The sequence below is a fragment of the Sinohyriopsis cumingii genome, chromosome 6, assembly GCF_028554795.1.
Source record: "Sinohyriopsis cumingii isolate HCF-2022 chromosome 6, ASM2855479v2, whole genome shotgun sequence".
In the NCBI taxonomy this organism is placed as follows: domain Eukaryota; kingdom Metazoa; phylum Mollusca; class Bivalvia; order Unionida; family Unionidae; genus Sinohyriopsis; species Sinohyriopsis cumingii.
In genome coordinates, this window is record NC_142966.1 from 152,037,248 (window position 1) to 152,054,508 (window position 17,261).

General features: G+C 33.4%; 2 protein-coding genes across 3 annotated transcripts in view; both read right to left on the reverse strand.

Annotated features, from left to right (window-relative positions):
* The window catches only part of LOC149798271 (cadherin-related tumor suppressor-like), a 204,720-nt gene that overhangs the window by 47,150 nt on the left and 140,309 nt on the right, over positions 1-17,261 (reverse strand). The window contains exons 7-8 of the mRNA XM_089963405.1: positions 7,001-7,187; positions 477-727 (exon numbers count right to left, since the gene is read on the reverse strand). Coding sequence (XP_089819531.1) covers positions 477-727; positions 7,001-7,187 — 438 coding nt within the window. The remainder of the gene's footprint in view (positions 1-476; positions 728-7,000; positions 7,188-17,261) is intronic.
* On the reverse strand, positions 11,058-16,311 carry LOC149798272 (uncharacterized). Of its 2 annotated transcripts, XM_089963408.1 has the most exons (5): positions 16,181-16,311; positions 15,620-15,763; positions 15,008-15,148; positions 13,737-14,429; positions 11,058-13,448 (listed from the first exon to the last, which is right to left on the reverse strand). In XM_089963408.1, the coding sequence occupies exons 2-5, from the start codon at positions 15,750-15,752 to the stop codon at positions 11,629-11,631; spliced, it is 2,787 nt and encodes a 928-aa protein (XP_089819534.1). In that variant the 5' UTR covers positions 15,753-15,763; positions 16,181-16,311; the 3' UTR covers positions 11,058-11,628. The 2 variants fall into 2 exon arrangements, with proteins under 2 accessions (XP_089819534.1, XP_089819533.1); XM_089963407.1 differs by lacking the exon at positions 16,181-16,311 and having other exon boundaries at positions 11,059-13,448; positions 15,620-15,769.

Genomic DNA, 17,261 nt, shown 5'->3' on the forward strand with positions numbered 1-17,261 from the left:
TAGTGCTGAGACTATTTAATCAGAGTAAAACGCCCCAAGGAAAAAGCACATCAGCTGACCCAGAGTGATCGTATCATAGAATTAGAACACTTATCGTTTTGGTCACAAGTTGAGCACACTAATCGTATCATGGAATTAGAACCCTTATTGTTTTGGTCACAAGCACACTAATCGTATCATGGAATTAGAACCCTTATTGTTTTGGTCACAAGCACACTAATCGTATCATGGAATTAAAATCCTTATCGTTTTGGTCACAAGCACACTAATCGTATCATGGAATTAGAACCCTTATCGTTTTGGTCACAAGTTGAGAACACTAATCAATGAACAACAGTGATGTTACCTTGAGTGTTTTACAAGTAGCTGTCTACAGCCATCATCTGTACCTATTTAACGCATGAGCTGGATTAAGAAAACTAAACTGTATTTTGTATGCATGGAGAAAGAGCAGATTCTGGCAAGAGCATAATTACCCGTAGATGCTGAATTAATGATGGTCTTGGAGTAACTAGGACGGTCAAACTGTGGTGCATTGTCATTTTCATCATCCACAATCACAGTGACCGTAGCTGTAGAACTAAGTGGAATTAGGCTGGCATCGTGAGCTATGATTTCAAGTACGTATTTATCTTGAGCCTCACGGTCAAGACGCTGTGTTGTGGATATGAGGCCTGTATCTGGAAATACAGTAAATGGCAGGCCAGCCCCATCTTTGATGTAATATCTGGAAAGAGAAATGCAAGTAAGTTATCAACCTATACAACACAAGAAGCTGGCCAGGCATGTTGAGCATGAAATGAAATATAGGCCATAATTACGTACTTATAGTGGAAGGCTGTTATATCTATCAAGGTACATCAGCATATGAAATTTCAGTAACAATGTACTTTCGTCTCATCTGTCAGCAGATTAAAGACATGACAAATACTATGCTCATGAGTTTTGAGAAAATAAATCACATTCCTATCAATTTCATGCAGGTATATCCCGATGAAAGGTTGTCAAGTTTGCTGGGCTGGCTAGTAAGTGGCTATCTGATGCTGAGTATCAAAAATGGGGTGACAAGGGTCAGAGGGAACTTGGACTAGATTACTCCTAGCTCCATAAACCCAGATCTGGTGCATTGTGCAATAGCAGATCTATGCAGTTGGATCATAATGTGTATATTAGTGTGTAACAGTTGGATCATTATGTGTATATTAGTGTGTAACAGTTGGATCATTATGTGTATATTAGTGTGTAAAAGTTGGATCATTATGTGTATATTAGTGTGTAAAAGTTGGATCATTATGTGTATATTAGTGTGTAACAGTTGGATCATTATGTGTATATTAGTGTGTAAAAGTTGGATCATAATGTGTATATTAGTGTGTAACAGTTGGATCATTATGTGTATATTAGTGTGTAAAAGTTGGATCATTATGTGTATATTAGTGTGTAAAGTTGGATCATTATGTGTATATTAGTGTTCAAAAGTTGGATCATTATGTATATATTAGTGTGTAAAAGTTGGATCATAATGTGTATATTAGTGTGTAACAGTTGGATCATTATGTGTATATTAGTGTGTAAAAGTTGGATCATTATGTGTATATTAGTGTGTAAAGTTGGATCATTATGTGTATATTAGTGTGTAAAAGTTGGATCATTATGTGTATATTAGTGTGTAAAAGTTGGATCATTATGTGTATATTAGTTTGTAACAGCTGGATCATAATGTGTATATTAGTGTGTAACAGTTGGATCATTATGTGTATATTAGTGTGTAAAAGTTGGATCATAATGTGTATATTAGTGTGTAACAGTTGGATCATTATTTGTATATTAGTGTGTAACAGTTGGATCATTATGTGTATATTAGTGTGTAAAGTTGGATCATTATGTGTATATTAGTGTGTAAAAGTTGGATCATTATGTGTATATTAGTGTGTAAAGTTGGATCATAATGTGTATATTAGTGTGTAACAGTTGGATCATTATGTGTATATTAGTGTGTAAAAGTTGGATCATTATGTGTATATTAGTGTGTAAAGTTGGATCATTATGTGTATATTAGTGTGTAAAAGTTGGATCATTATGTGTATATTAGTGTGTAAAAGTTGGATCATTATGTGTATATTAGTTTGTAACAGCTGGATCATAATGTGTATATTAGTGTGTAACAGTTGGATCATTATGTGTATATTTGTGTGTAACAGTTGGACCATTATGTGTATATTAGTGTGTAACAGTATCTCAACACAAATATTATATGGTGCCAATTTACATAAGGAAATGTAAAAATAAACACAATAAAATATAAAACGTTAAGTAAGCAAAATAAAATATACAGATTTACAAAATTATTAAAAAACAAGCAAAATTAAATTCTTAGAACTTATGCTTAGAACATATTCTCTCAAGAGTCCCAGGTTTTCTTGAGTGATACATCATCATAAAATTTCTTCATTGAGATCAAATAAAAATATTACGGTCTCTGCTGGATCTGGCTTACATGGGAATACATTTGGTATGTTACCCAAACTTTGAATTTCAACTTGGTGAAAAAAGGAGAGAGAGAGAGAGAGAGAGAGAGAGAGAGAAAGAAAGAAATAATACATCCCTGTTTGGTTTTCAGAATACTGATACTGATACCATCATCAGGGGCCTTTTTGACAAAGTTAGGTTGAAATAAATGAACAATGATATTATTTACTTTTTACGAACATTTTTGTACATATTATTTTTCTGCACAAATTCCAATTCAACCTAATACTTTTTTGTGTCATTTAACAATGCGCTAGCTGACTCAGCAATTTGTATCTCATACAATAACATGCATAATAAATACTATGCTGGATTTTTACCCGCCAGTGCAAATAGTTTAAATTGTGATTAAATAAAAGTTTCAATAAAACAATTTCTGCATGAATGGATGTATAACCTAGACAAACATATATGCTCGCTTTGATCATTGGAAAGGGATACAAATTAAAGACTTTGATAATGTCTCATTTAACGTATCCTATCTTTTCTCCCAGGTATCTTCAGAGTAAAATGAGGACATAAAGCTGTTTTATTATCTAGAATCTTCTGAGTGCCAGTTTTAAAGTAAGCATGTATTTTTGGTCAAAGTACAGTGAGCTACCATCAAGTCATTTAGCAATTTTTAAAGTACATTTAAAAATAAATTTCATTGAATGCATATTAGGTTCGTAATCACTCACACACACACACACACATACATATGGCTGTGAACATTTCCAAATTAAAAACTGCAGCAACAATGTTACACATCCCCCTGAATGCCAATACATGTAGCAAAAAGCAGTCCTAACAATAACAAGTTTCAATTCAAATATTATTTATTTGCTTTTCTGTGTAACTTTTATGTCAAACTACTCTAGTCAAGAACACAAATGAATTGACATTTTTCAATGAAAAAGAATTAGTTATGTATTCATCGAAATAAAGATTTGCTGAATCATTCCCAGCTGAAAGCATGACAGTCAAAGTTTCCAACTTAAAGGTGTGGAATTTTATATACATAGGGATTTGTGATGCTTTACCTGCCAATAATGGTAAGCATTGCAGCTATTGAAAATGCAGGATTCTCTAGTTGTTGTGCCCCTTAATGGAGGTCAAGAGTGGCATGGCAGGCATGTTCATTTCAATCTGATTCAGAACTCTTAAGTGATAATCCATAATGCAAAATTTTATGTCATGTAATCGATTAGTTGTCAATCATATAACAGCCTCTGTTCTACTTCGCTCTATATGCCACACAAACTGCAAATTCTGTGACTAATTCTATTTTTAGATTATGAAAGCCAGAACTTGACTCAAAATTTGTTTTCTTTATTGGCTTTCAATTTTCTTATGCATAGGTAGATTATACAATATATAAGTATGCATGAATGTGATGCATCTAAACGTGTGTGTGATTCGGACTTTTAACATAGTTTGAACAATTTTTCAGTCATGTCGCTACAGTGTCTGCTGTGTGACAGTTTATAGTGGTATAGCACTGGGGCATCATGCCGTAGGCAAGTAGAATGATGTCCCACCCAGTCACATTATCCCGACACCCGTCTGACCAGCCCTTACCACTAACCTCTTAATGCTGAGAGCTTAGCGAGGCTGCTGTTAGCACTATTTTTATAAGTCTGGTATGACTCAGCTGGGATTCGAACTCATTTAAACATGGAAGCTAACAATCTAGCATTAAGTCTTTTTCTTTAACAGCATCTGGGTCTGTGCAGTTTTTTTAGAAATGAATCACTAGAACAAATCAACCCTTATTACATAATGGGCTGCAGATCTGGGTCTATGTAGTTTGTTAGAAAACAAGATATCAACCCTTATCTACCATTCATTACGCATTGGCAAAACATGGTTAATGCTGTTTGTAGCTGGACTGACTTACAAGTGAATATATATGGTACATCCTCTTCAACAAAATAATGTTTATCTTTCTTTTCCTGCTTGGATTATATACAGTATAGTTACTCTTTGTTTTGGCTGTCTTTTTGGCATTGCCTGTTTCTAGCTGTTTTGAGAAGAAGTTTAAAGGTTTCTCTATTTTTACTATTTTAGTAACTAATGATGGCCTTATTGGAAAAGAGATCAGCATCATTTTGAACAAATATGAAAGACCTTGGTGCCAAAAAGCTTCCTGCTGACTCATGCCCATGTTTGCCTGAACAGTGTCCACTGGAATGCAGAATAAACAAGGCTTGACAAACAGATGGTGGTAGGTAGACTGAGCTTGGATATTCAGTCTCTTACTGTCTCTACTCCCACAAGCATTATCACTGGGGGTAGGAGTGGGTTTTAATTCCAATTCTAAAACTAGTATGCATATTTACAGATACTCCCCACCCCCACCCCAATCATATTCCAAAGATGACTGCAGTCTCAATTTTCAATAGTTCAGATGAAATTGCATCACATAACATATACATACATGTAGTCAGTATAAAATAACCTGCACGATACTATTACAGATCAGGAGTATGATGAATTATGTTGGCGTACAAACAAAAAGAACCAACGAAATTGTTATCTCTTATGTCAGCATTTCTCAATAAGTTTGCCGAGGCAACAAGAAAGCCACAGTAAAAAAACATATCTCAAGGACTGTATCATTTGCTTACCAAATTGTTTCAGGCAAGCATAATTTTATGGTACAATGACCTCTCTCCATTATTTCTCTCAGTATAATTCTGTCTCTGGTGCAATGCAGGTTTGATCATGGATTCCATTAGTCAAATTTTGATTCCATTAGTTAAATTTTGTTTTATCAATGCAATCCAACTCATTTCACTTTGTTTAATTCTTGGCCAGTGAAAACCAATAAAAACATTATTTCAAACCATTAGAGACCTTAAATTCCTACTTTTTATGTATGATTATAACTCTTTTAAAGAAGCCCTAGAAATTTGGTTTTCATAAACAGCATTATAAATAGGTTGCCTCATATTTGCTGGGTACACCTGTATAAGGTATCTGGTGACCAAAATTTAATTAACTATGACACTTCAATGGATATTTATTACACCTAACTTCATTTATATCTAACATTTTCAAACTTAATCGCTTAAAATAGTTTTGACATGCAATGGTTACATTGCCATAAAACGAGTACAATACACAGGTAAAATCGATCTTTTTAGTGGTTGGCGACCCATTAAAGATTTACAAAACAAAGCCTGTCAGTATAAGTAAACCAATGTGATAAATAATGGTACTAACTTAGTATTAAAATTCACTGAAATGATTGTTGTGCAGTCTTTTTGGTTGCATTAGGTTTTTTAAAAATTTACAAATAATTTTCAAAAAGCATATTTACACTGCAGCATAAACATAATATACAACTTCAATATAATATTGATGGGTAAAAAAGGAAATTCTGAATTTGATAAAAGCTACGGATAAGCTATGATTAAGTCAAACTGCAATCCGGCTCATTCACACATGGAATTTATTTTTTATTTTCACCTGAAATGAGGGTAAGAAATCCATTTTGAAGGTTACATCTGAATGCATCCAACCAAACACATCTGCTTCCAAAAGATTTTTGTTTATCCAGATGCTTATGTGTATAGAAACAATTTTTTTATGGACTATTTCACTTGTGCATGTGCAGAAGGTTAAAATTTAAACTTTTTTTTATTGGTCCCATGATTTTCATATTCTGGTCACATTTTCTCCCAATCTAAAACTTATCCTACTTCTTAAAAAATGTTCAACTATCTGTGTGCAGTTTGGACTGGTTCGTTTTATCTCTCAGCCCAAAAGTCTAAACTCCATAAACAAACTCCAGTTCCAAACGCGATAATTTTTGGCCTTAAAAAAACCTGGGTCTGAAAAAAGGATTTTTTGCAGTATTTTCTAACGCATAAAAAGTTTACATTATTAAGCATCACTGCAGAACTACATCTGTCTTATTTTGTGCAATACCACCCCACTCTGGTGTATCTTAAATAATGTTGAAGTATCAGGACTTGGAAGTAGGGTACAAATGCATGACACATAAATATGGCACACAGGATTAATGAGTTAAGTGAAACATTTTAAAAGTATTCAGGTATGTACTGTATGTACTAAATTATAAATTGAGTCATCTATAAAATACACAGACCAAGATCTGCCATCGCATAACAATCCAATAGATCTGCATCTATGCAATTTATTAGGAGTAATCAGTATAGACAACAGACAGACACTTATCTGCCGGTACATTATTTGATAGCACATGAAGGTATATATTGTTTGCAGCTGGATTTGATATATAAACAAGTATCTACGGAACTAAATTTCTATGAAAAGTTCAACATGTATAATAAAACTGACTATATTTAGCAACTTGTTTCTCTCTTTTACTTATATATATATATATATATATATATATATATATATATATATATATATATATATATATATATATATATGAACTGGTGTTGTAAAGTGTACACATAAAGCTACATAACTTGTATAAGTTGGTATTAACACTTACATAAGCTGGGCATTAACACTTTCATCAGCATCGGTGGCCCTGACATTCAGTACCTCAGCAGAAGGTGGCAGATTTTCTCTTATGTGTGCTGTGTAGATTCCACTGTGCTCGAAAACTGGCGGATTGTCATTGACATCTTCCACAATTACCTGCACAGTACCTGAGCCAGTCAAACCGCGAAAGGTAACTGCAAAGAAAAAAACGGAAAAAAATTAATAAAGAAAGCAATTAATTGGTCAAATGCATGAATTAATTAAGCAATTAATCACCATCCAAACATCATGAAAATACACATATCACCACACATTAATATCTCTGCAATTGGACTAGCTGTGTACCTAATTACTAAAGATTCCTTTCTTCAAACAATAATATACCTTCAAAGACTATCTACCTATCAATCTGATGAAAGATCAATTGGAATGTCAGGCTACATTTAATATCCATTTCTTTTATTTGACACAACTCTCAAATATAAATCCATAATAAACTTAGGTTATTCAGTAAAACTTTCCTATTTTAAGGCACAATATGCCAATAACTTTATGTTCCAATGTCCTATATTATTACAAAATCATAAAGCTGTACAAGATTTTCATTTTTCTCAAAGAGTATTAATGTTTATCCAAGATAATAAAACTAAAATCTGCCTTAGTGCCTAGGGTCCCCAAATCAGGTCTATTCTAGAATATACGACTGAGGATTGATGCTGATTTCTAGAAAATCACGCCCAATCAAAGCTATCAGACTGCACCATAATCATGCATCATACTTTCAAGTACTACCTTTATTTCTTCCTCAAGTCACTTCCATATTCTGAATATTCACCCTTTTTTTAAATGAAGAGGGAACACTTTCCCAATTTTCTAGTCTAGAATAGTGCCTACATTAAGAGCAAGAAAACCTCACTATAAACCACAATCAAATATTTTTCTCTTCAGATTTCTCAATCAAAAACACTTTGAATACCATCTTTAATTGCTTATAAGATGTGTCCAACTGCAAACAACACAGACTCAGACCTGCAATCAGGTAATATGCCTCCATATCTGGGTCTGTGCAATTTGTAAGGAGTAATCAGTAAATCAATCAACACAGACTCTGATCTGCTGGCATATTATGTAATGGCAGATCATAATATTTTTTCTCTGCAGCTGGATTCGACTTATAAGCAAGAATATAGTATGGTACATGTATGTAGTATACAAGATTTTCAATAGATTATCTTCCTAATTCCTTTTCTGTTCAAAATTAAATTAATACTTAATTAAATTTGTTATTTATTTTCCACAACTACTATAGTCAAATGAGAAGATCCATTAAAATTATATTTTTTAGTGTTTTTATGGCCATTATTCACATGCAGTCTCTTGTAGATGTGAAGAAATTTTTTTAAAACTCAAAAACTGCCCATTTAACTTGGGTGGCTTATCTAATGCAAACAATTTACATATTCTATGAATTCATAATGTTTAAAATTGCATGAAAATATACACAGAAAACTTATATGAGAATTTCAATGATGAAGTCGATCAGTATGCATTGCAAGTGCCAAGAGTATTATCGTACGTACTTGCTTATAAGTTGAATCAAACTGCAAATAACCAAGATCCTGATCTGCCATAACAATACACCTCAGATCAGTGTCTATGTTGTTTGTTCTACTGATTACTCCCAACGAACTGCACAGATCCAGATCTGCAGGTGGATTATGTGATGGCAGATCTGGGTCTGTGCAGTTTGCAGTTGGTCTCATCTTATAAATTAGTATATACAGTACAAGTCTTATAAATACAGATATCTACAGAATTTGTGAGCAAAATGCTAATGCACAGGTACTCTATATATATATATATATATATATATATATATATATATATATATATATATATATATACTTGCTTATAAGTCGAGTCAACTTGCAAGCAACCAACATCCCAATCTGACAAAGCATAATGTGTATACAGATCAGGGTTTGTGCAGTTTGCAGTTGGACTCATCTTATAACCAAATAAAGATGGTATTACCTATATTCTGAAGGTGGTAAAATCAGCAGCATTTCAAGTAAGTTACGTCCTTACATCTAATGTACCTGTGTACCTCAGCATGACCTAAAAAATCTCACCATAGCTTTATTTATGATCTGATCATTTCCACTGGAGACTTTACAAAGGACCTGCACGGGTAAATTTAATATATTCATGATCTGATGTAATTTTCAACTTCCTAATATGTTATTTAGCAAAGTGAACCTTATTTATGTTGTACCTGTGGTAACCTTCAATTCAATTATACATGTATGCCCCTCCACACAGATTGATACCTTTAACCCAAAAATTATCTATTTAACCACACAATTATTGGATCAGGATTTATGCAAGATTGGTATATATAAAAAATCAGTAATGCTTTAGGCAATGTGTACTTTACAAAATGCAATCCATTGTAAATTATGAAAAACAGCATTCGGTGTATATTTCTGTCATAAATTGGTCCTTGTACTCTCAAGGTCTGTACAATGGGGGAAAAAAATGAAACATTATTGAGAGGGTTGTTGTTGCTGCTGTTGTTTTTGGTTGGATTTATACTTTTAATGCATTACTGGCAATAACATGCCAAGGAAATGGGAGCTACTTATGTACCTGCTTATAAGAAAATTCCAACTGCAAACTGCACACACCCAGGTGTACTCTTGCATACTGTGCCAGATGATCTGGGTCCTTGCAGTTTGTTAGAAGTAATCCACAGAAAAACAAGATAGACATTGACCTGCAGGCACATGATGCTATGGCAGATCAGGATCTTTGTTGTTTGCAGTCTGACGGGACTTATAAGGGAGTACATATGGCAAGTGTCCTTCCCCAGGACACAACCTGGCAGCCATGCTAGGTTAGACTGGACTATGGGAATGATATAGTCAATAAAGTGCTAAAAGTGCCATTAAAACCAACAAAACCAAAAACCAAACTTCTTCTCTTTTTCTATCCAATTTACTGACAAAGTATAAGGTGTGCTTATTCTATAGGTGAACCTATTTTTTGTTTGCTGACTTTGTGCCTGAACTATAGCCTAAAATTTTAACCAAGATGACAGATTCTCATATGTAAAAAATAATTGAATACCATATTTATGAGAACCCAACTGATACAATTTGTGTAATTTCTATTTTAAAAAAATTAATTTACATTTTCAATTTACTGATAAATTGTTTGCTATATATTTTAACAATATCAAAACATATCACCCATGTAAATGAGAAAGTGAGTTGTTCATTTGTAAACAAAAATCACCATTTTATTTTAATTTTATTTTTGTTGACAAAAGTAAAAAAGGAAACATTACAAGTGAATTATGATATATTGTAATGTGCTCTGAATAAAGTATACATTTTCCAACTCCTTGATAAGGATGATCCCCAGCGAAAAAAAGTTCTTAAGTTCATGAACGCTTCATGAACTTCATGAACTGTTCATGAACTGGTTGTGAAAAGTCAAATTAATTCATGAACTGTTCATGAACATCAGTTCATGAAATTCAAGTTCTTGAACTTTTCTTTAGAGTTCATGAACTGTTCATGAACATCAGTTCATGAAATTCAAGTTCTTGAACTTTTCCCCTGAGTTCATGAACTGTTCATGAACATCAGTTCATGAAATTCAAGTTCTTTAACTTTTCCTCCAAATTCACAAACTGTTCATGAAATTAAAGTTCTTGAACTTTTCCTTAGTTCATGAACTGTTCATGAATATCAGTTCATGAAATTTAAGTTCTTGAACTTATAATAGTACATGAACTGTTAAGTACTGAACCAAATAGGCAAACAAATTACAATTTTAGAAACTTGTTATGCATACTTGTAGTTCATCAACTGTCCTTGAAGCAATCCAGTTTATGAAGAATTAAATTTGAGAATTTTGATTGCATTTTCTTAAAAAAGGCGATGAACAAAATAGTAACTAATTTTTTAAGTTCCAAGAATTGAAGATATCTGCAAAATGTGATTTAATCTGTTGAAATTAAATGTGATTGAAGATTAGCAGTACAAGCTTACATACATCAACCTATTTCACAACAAATTATGTCCAAATGAACACACTGGAAGTGCATTGTACCATATTCTTAAATACATTATGTATTATTCTAAATATATTCATGTTTCAGTACATGGCCTAATTATTCTGTATATACTTTTTAGACTTGTTATCAAGGAACAGCCCAGCCAAGTTTTGGATTTGTGTGCATCTCATTTTCATCTTTACCTAAGTGAAATTTTGTTACTTTTGGGCAAAAATTGTGATAAAGACCTTTAATTTCCTTCCAAAAGTAAAAAAAACTTCAATTAGGATTGTTGTAAAGGTGGGGAAAAGGTGCGTAAAATTCCATGTCTGTGCTGTTCCTCGATGGATGGTGTATTGTTTGTATTGTAGTCAAACATGCTAAAGAGGAACCAAAATGATCTATTCAATAAGAGTAAGGCTATGGATTCTAAGTTTGATGTGAGTAAATAATTGTAAATTATCATTTTACATAAAAGTAACCAGTACAACATGTTTAAAGTGTTGACATTTGCATCCCATTCAGTCCCCATAAAGTACAAGTATATTCAGTCAACATTACTGATGCTAGAATCATTTGAAAATGGCATGTCCATGACAGTTTGGCATCACTGCAACATATGCTTCTGCTTCAGGTGATGAAGAGGGACTGACATTTATGTAAACTAAAGTGTCGATCAACTCTTCAGCAGGTACCACATCTATTGTCAACATAGCTTTAACTGCTAACAGGTGTTTTCCAGCTGGTAGTTGTGAAAGTTTTGTTTTTGCAGCATCATATTTTATCAAAACTGCATGTACAGTCTTATTTGATGTATTGTATACAAAATATTTAACACGTCCAATTTTGCTTTGGTTATATAGCACAACATTACAGACTCTTCTCTGCATTCTCAAGTACTGTGAAGAGCAGAATTGTTTGCTACCTATGCTAATTCTGTCAACCTTTCTCAAATCCATAGGACAGTCTAAATTTAATGTAGCCAAAACTTCATCTGTCACTTCACCGTCTCTAAAATATTTCACCTTCCCTGATATATCACAAGTTGCAGCTTCAGCAGTCTTTTTCCAGAGTGTTGTTGATGCTGAATAAACACCCTTTCTGCGCAAACTTGACACTGCTTGTTTGTACTTCATTACTTGCTTCGTAACATTACCCGTTCCATGTACAGACTGTAGCAACATTGCATTATTATCCTCAAATGGGAAACAGCTCCATGCCCACATTGGTCCCCACAGCTTTACATACCAAACCAAATGAATACAAGCATTATGGACATTGAGACCACTTGATCCTTGACCATATAAATCAGCAAAGGAAGAGTAAAACTTGTCAAAAAGAACAGCTGCTCTGTCCAATTGTCCTGGCAATATATTGTCTCCAAGAAGAATATACACAGCTTCTGATAGATATGCAAAATGTTTCAGATAAACTTCTGGTAGTATTCCATCTAAACATGGGAGTGCATAAAACAACAACCATGCTTGCAATTCTGTAGCTTTTAGGTTTGCATAATGTTTTTCCAAATCACGGGGTAATCTCTCAATACTGATTGGAGGTTGAATATTCTGAAGTCTTTTGGAAACAGTTTTAATATGTTTTCCAATAAAATAATTCTTACCACTTTGTGTTGGTGAGAACCATTTGCTCAATAATGTATTTGTTATACCTAATAAAATCCCATGCATGTAATCTGGTACTACACCTTTAACCAGGTCAAAGGACTGAAGAAATGCAAGACCAGACAAGCCCTTAAAACCTTTAATCCGTTTTGTCGTTGTTGCATTTTGCATGTTTTGCAAAACTTCCTGATTATTTCGTAGTGGATACTGTGTTTCAACAGTCCTGTGAGGATAACATCGCGATGTTCCTTTTCCTTGTTTTACAACAATACCAGGCTCTTCACAGGTAATGCATGCCTCCGTCCCATTAAAATATGTCATATTTAGAATACCTGCTTTAGCTGGTAGATCAAATACACCACAAATAACAGCAACTTTTGCAACAATTAATTTGTTGTCCCAATTAACTTCAACCCCTTCATTGTACAAACTATTCATTTCTTCACTGAAACTTGCCATATACTGTTTAAAAGGGGGTTTTCCCTTTCCTTGCCATATCCCAACCAATAACATGTTATCCCTCGAAAATCTTGCTTTGGGACTCAACTCATTTATAGCCATAAAAAGTGGCCACAATTCTATTTTCGAGGATGAATACAGATTTACTCCATCTGTATTGATGATGGCACTTAAGCTGTATGGATGATGTAGAAAACCATCTTCATTCAGCATATCTCTGTACGCAAACCCATCAGTTATGTCTGTCAAAATTCTAGAGCTTTTTCTGTCCTCAAGTGCTGCCTTACAATTTTCAATTTCTTTCGAAATACCTGGAAAAGACAAGAAATAGAATTACTTCAGTTGAAGATTATATTTACAGGTAATTGTTCTTCAACAAAATAGAGCTACATTTAATGTATATGCCTTATTTGAACATAAGATTTGCTTAACTAATTTTGTCGGTATTAACCTTATTAAGTGCAAACAATACATGATATTGCCCTATCAAACAAGAAATGTGCAATGCTCCTCAATAAATTTTCCCTTAGAACTATGTAAAAGTAGTCACAGTTCTTCAGTTAAGGATTCTAAATATACAAGCATAAACTTATTTATACCTGGTGTCTCAAGTAGATGTTTCAACTGTTTTTTGGTATCAGCCAGTATAAAACTTTTCCTCGGTTGTCGATCCTTTTTTTGTTGATCCAACAATCTTCCTTTGTAACGAAAGCCTCCACAATTTTCCAAGCTACATCTAAATTCATCCAAGTTGTTTGGAAATACCTCGTCACATGTGTCACAATAGTGTATTTCTTTAATTGGGTGGATATCAACTAAAGAATATATATAATCCAAGTCTAGGACATCAACACATTTGGAATTAGGGAACACACTTTTCATAGTTTGAAGAATGTCTTTACAGGCACTGGTTGTTAAATTATGTCTTTGAAAGAGGGAAAGAATTTTTAAGGCTTGCACTTCATTTTCTGAGAGAGGCTGTGGTTGCATCTTTTTCACTTCATCATTGCTGTCTCTTCCTAATGAATTTGCATCTTCTTTACTGCTGGTCTCCACATCAGAAAAATTATCAGAAGATTCAACATCTGAAGAGGTTTCCGATATTATAGAGTCATTTGAGTCTGATAGTACAGATGTGACCTCGCTTTCATTTGAATTGCATGTTGATACAGAGCTACATGTATCATTATCTGTGTAGCATACATCGGCAGCTACATCATCTGGGATTATTGAGGATCCAGCTGTAGGATAGGTTAGACTTCTTTCTGAAGATGATGCATTCTTATCATCATCTGAAAAATAAGACAACTTTAAGCAATGTTGTTTACACTTGGTATGATTTCAGCATTAGGATTAAAATAAAGTAACATTTTGTGAGCTAAAGTCTGACTTTCGGAATACAACTAGCCATTTTCCTTAGTGAGAAAAGTTTGCAAGTTATAATAAATTTAAATATGAATGTTAGGGAGGGTAAACAATGAACAGTATAATAATATACACTAAGTCTGTGATACTGTTTTCATTTCATAAAATGATAATGTTTTTATTGTTTCATTCAGCAATTTATTCTGATAACCACTGGTGGCTGTTGTAAAAATAAAATTTTCCTAAAAATAAACTACTTAATTGAGGCAGACATAAATAACTTTTAGGTGAAATCTGAACTTGTTTTAAACAAGATCACAAATATGGCAATATTCATCAGTTAATGATTATGAAGTTGATCTATAAAAAACAATCATAGTTTTTGCTTATGTTACCATATACTTTACTTCTGGCTAGTGCCGCTTCAAAGAAGAATTTATGATTTAGCATTATTTCATGACTAAAATCATGGGTATATGCTTTTTACAACACTCTGTGCACTTACAATCTAATGGCATATTATCAGATTCATTGCAGCGTGTAGCCATATCCTTTGACTGACTTGTCTTCCATCGATAAGCTGTACGCACAGGAACTTTGACTGACTTGTCAAAAACATGCAGTTTGTAGATTCGTTTGACTGGAGCTATATAAAAAATGAGAAATACTAAGACACCAACTTAACAAAACAAAGCAAGTGATGGCAAAATGAAATGGAAAGGCAGTGATAATACACAAGTCTAATCAAAGCTTTTACATGAATCATCATTTTATTTAGTAATAGTTTCATTTCTTGTGATCATGATCTAAAGTGGAATTTTGAATAAGGATGCAATACATTCAATGTATTTTTTATAGTTCTCTGTGGTGTAGTGATTAAAAACTGTCTGAAGAGTGACTGACAAGTCTCAATGCTGTGATTGTGGGTTTAGTCCTCAGATTTTGTAAGAATGTTTGCTTGTTACTTGTGCCACAAATGGAAGCTAGTGTTAAGTTGTCTGAGGTCTACCTCCATCATTACAACTATTTGCCATATATAGCATATATTATGTGCTAAGACATAATTTTTTCCCCAAAAATTTTATATTTTTAAATATGTAAAAACATTTCTACTCACATAAACTGTGTACTCCACTTAAATGATGTAAGATGTTATGTTTACTGCCCACTATCCTTGTGCAAATCAAACACTGATACTTCTTTCGACCGTTTACAACTATTTCACTGTAACTGGTTTGTTTGGTCGCCATACTGGATTGAACTGAAATAGAAATATGAAATTACTGCACCTAGTTCAAATTTTACCGGAATAGAGGTATTATGTTATAAAGTTATGCATAAAATTCCTTTTTCTACAAAGTTACAATGATATTTTACAGCGAATTGTTCAGTATCAAACAAAATCACTGAAATTTTAACTAACCAAATAAAATAACAATACTTTGAGAACTTGCTGACTTTGGTGGTGCACCGTGTATTTTTGTATAAAAACTCAAAACAATAAATAAACTTGCCTCGAATATACAGTTCAGTCAAATATGGCGGCTCAAATTTCCCGCAATGCATCACTTCCAGTGACCTTGGTCTTGAATATATATATATAACCATTACAGATAAAAGTTACCGTGCTGAACTGGTTTAGAAGAAGAGTTATTTATTTTTAAACATATTAACATACCCCGATTGTATCTGAACCTTCAAAGTATCCTTCCACTGGTTGGTGAAGTATAAATGTCGCAGAACATTGACATTTGTTTTCGTAAGGCTGCCATTTTTTCTGGTACCGCAGACTCGGGTCCAAGCAGACATCTATCAGTTACCATCCTCCGTCGCAGAAAGCGCGCGAAGATTGTAAGCAAGCGATTGGTTAGTTGATATAATATTTTATTTCGTGCAAAATGTCGATGCTGTTTTCTTTAAGATTAAACGATGTTTGTAGATAAATATATTTCTTTGTTTTGGAACTTCATAAATAACTACTATATATTGTTTACTAATAAAAGAAACAAAAACGGACAATTGTTGAGCATGCGCATTGCCGATAAACCGCACGTGTGAAACAAAAACCCCCACACACAACAAAAAAAAAAAGATGGCAAGCAGTCGCAGCATCCTTGTTTACTGGACACAAGAAAACAACTGGTCTGTCTTGAAAGAAACCTGCATCAAGGAAGGTTCTTTAACTGTAGGAAGTACGGTGCAAGCATATTATCTGAGAAAAGTTTATCCGGCCATTTTAATTGCAATTTCGGGTAAGTTTGCATGTTTTCATTTAACAAAATCGAGGTCAATCTATCTTTTCGAACTTAAAAGTTAGCATTCCATATACAGAAGATTTTTTAAAAAATATTTGTCTACGGCAAGCCTATATGAACATCGATTAACGATAGAAAAGTAGCCTACAAGTTTGATGTCACATTTCACCATCGTCCACTTTTTTAAAAAAAATACAATCATAAATGTTGCTATCGGTATAGATATAAGAGATTTTGATCGCAATATATGAAACCTGATAAGCTAGTGAAATTGTACATGTGTATAGATCAGAAGCGGAATTTGGTTTATTTTCATTAACTATTGGGTGTAAATGTTCGAACTGGAAGAGTGGTTAGCTTTAATACGGTAGCCGTGCATTGGATAATTTTCATACTTTTGAGGTCTAAAGAAACGAAACGGTAATAACGTGTTCAGTCTGTTAATGGACACATTTTTTTAAATCGAATTTCAGAGAACAAGTCATCTATAGAGAGGATTGAAGT

Coding starts and splice junctions, on each gene's coding strand:
- LOC149798272 (XM_089963408.1), bottom strand. CDS start 15,752: ATGGCGACCAAACAAACCAGTTACAGTGAAATAGTTGTAAACGGTCGA. Junction 15,149..15,619: donor AAGTGGAGTACACAGTTTAT/GTGAGTAGAAAT, acceptor TTTTTTATATAG/CTCCAGTCAAACGAATCTAC. Junction 14,430..15,007: donor TGATAATATGCCATTAGATT/GTAAGTGCACAG, acceptor CTTATTTTTCAG/ATGATGATAAGAATGCATCA.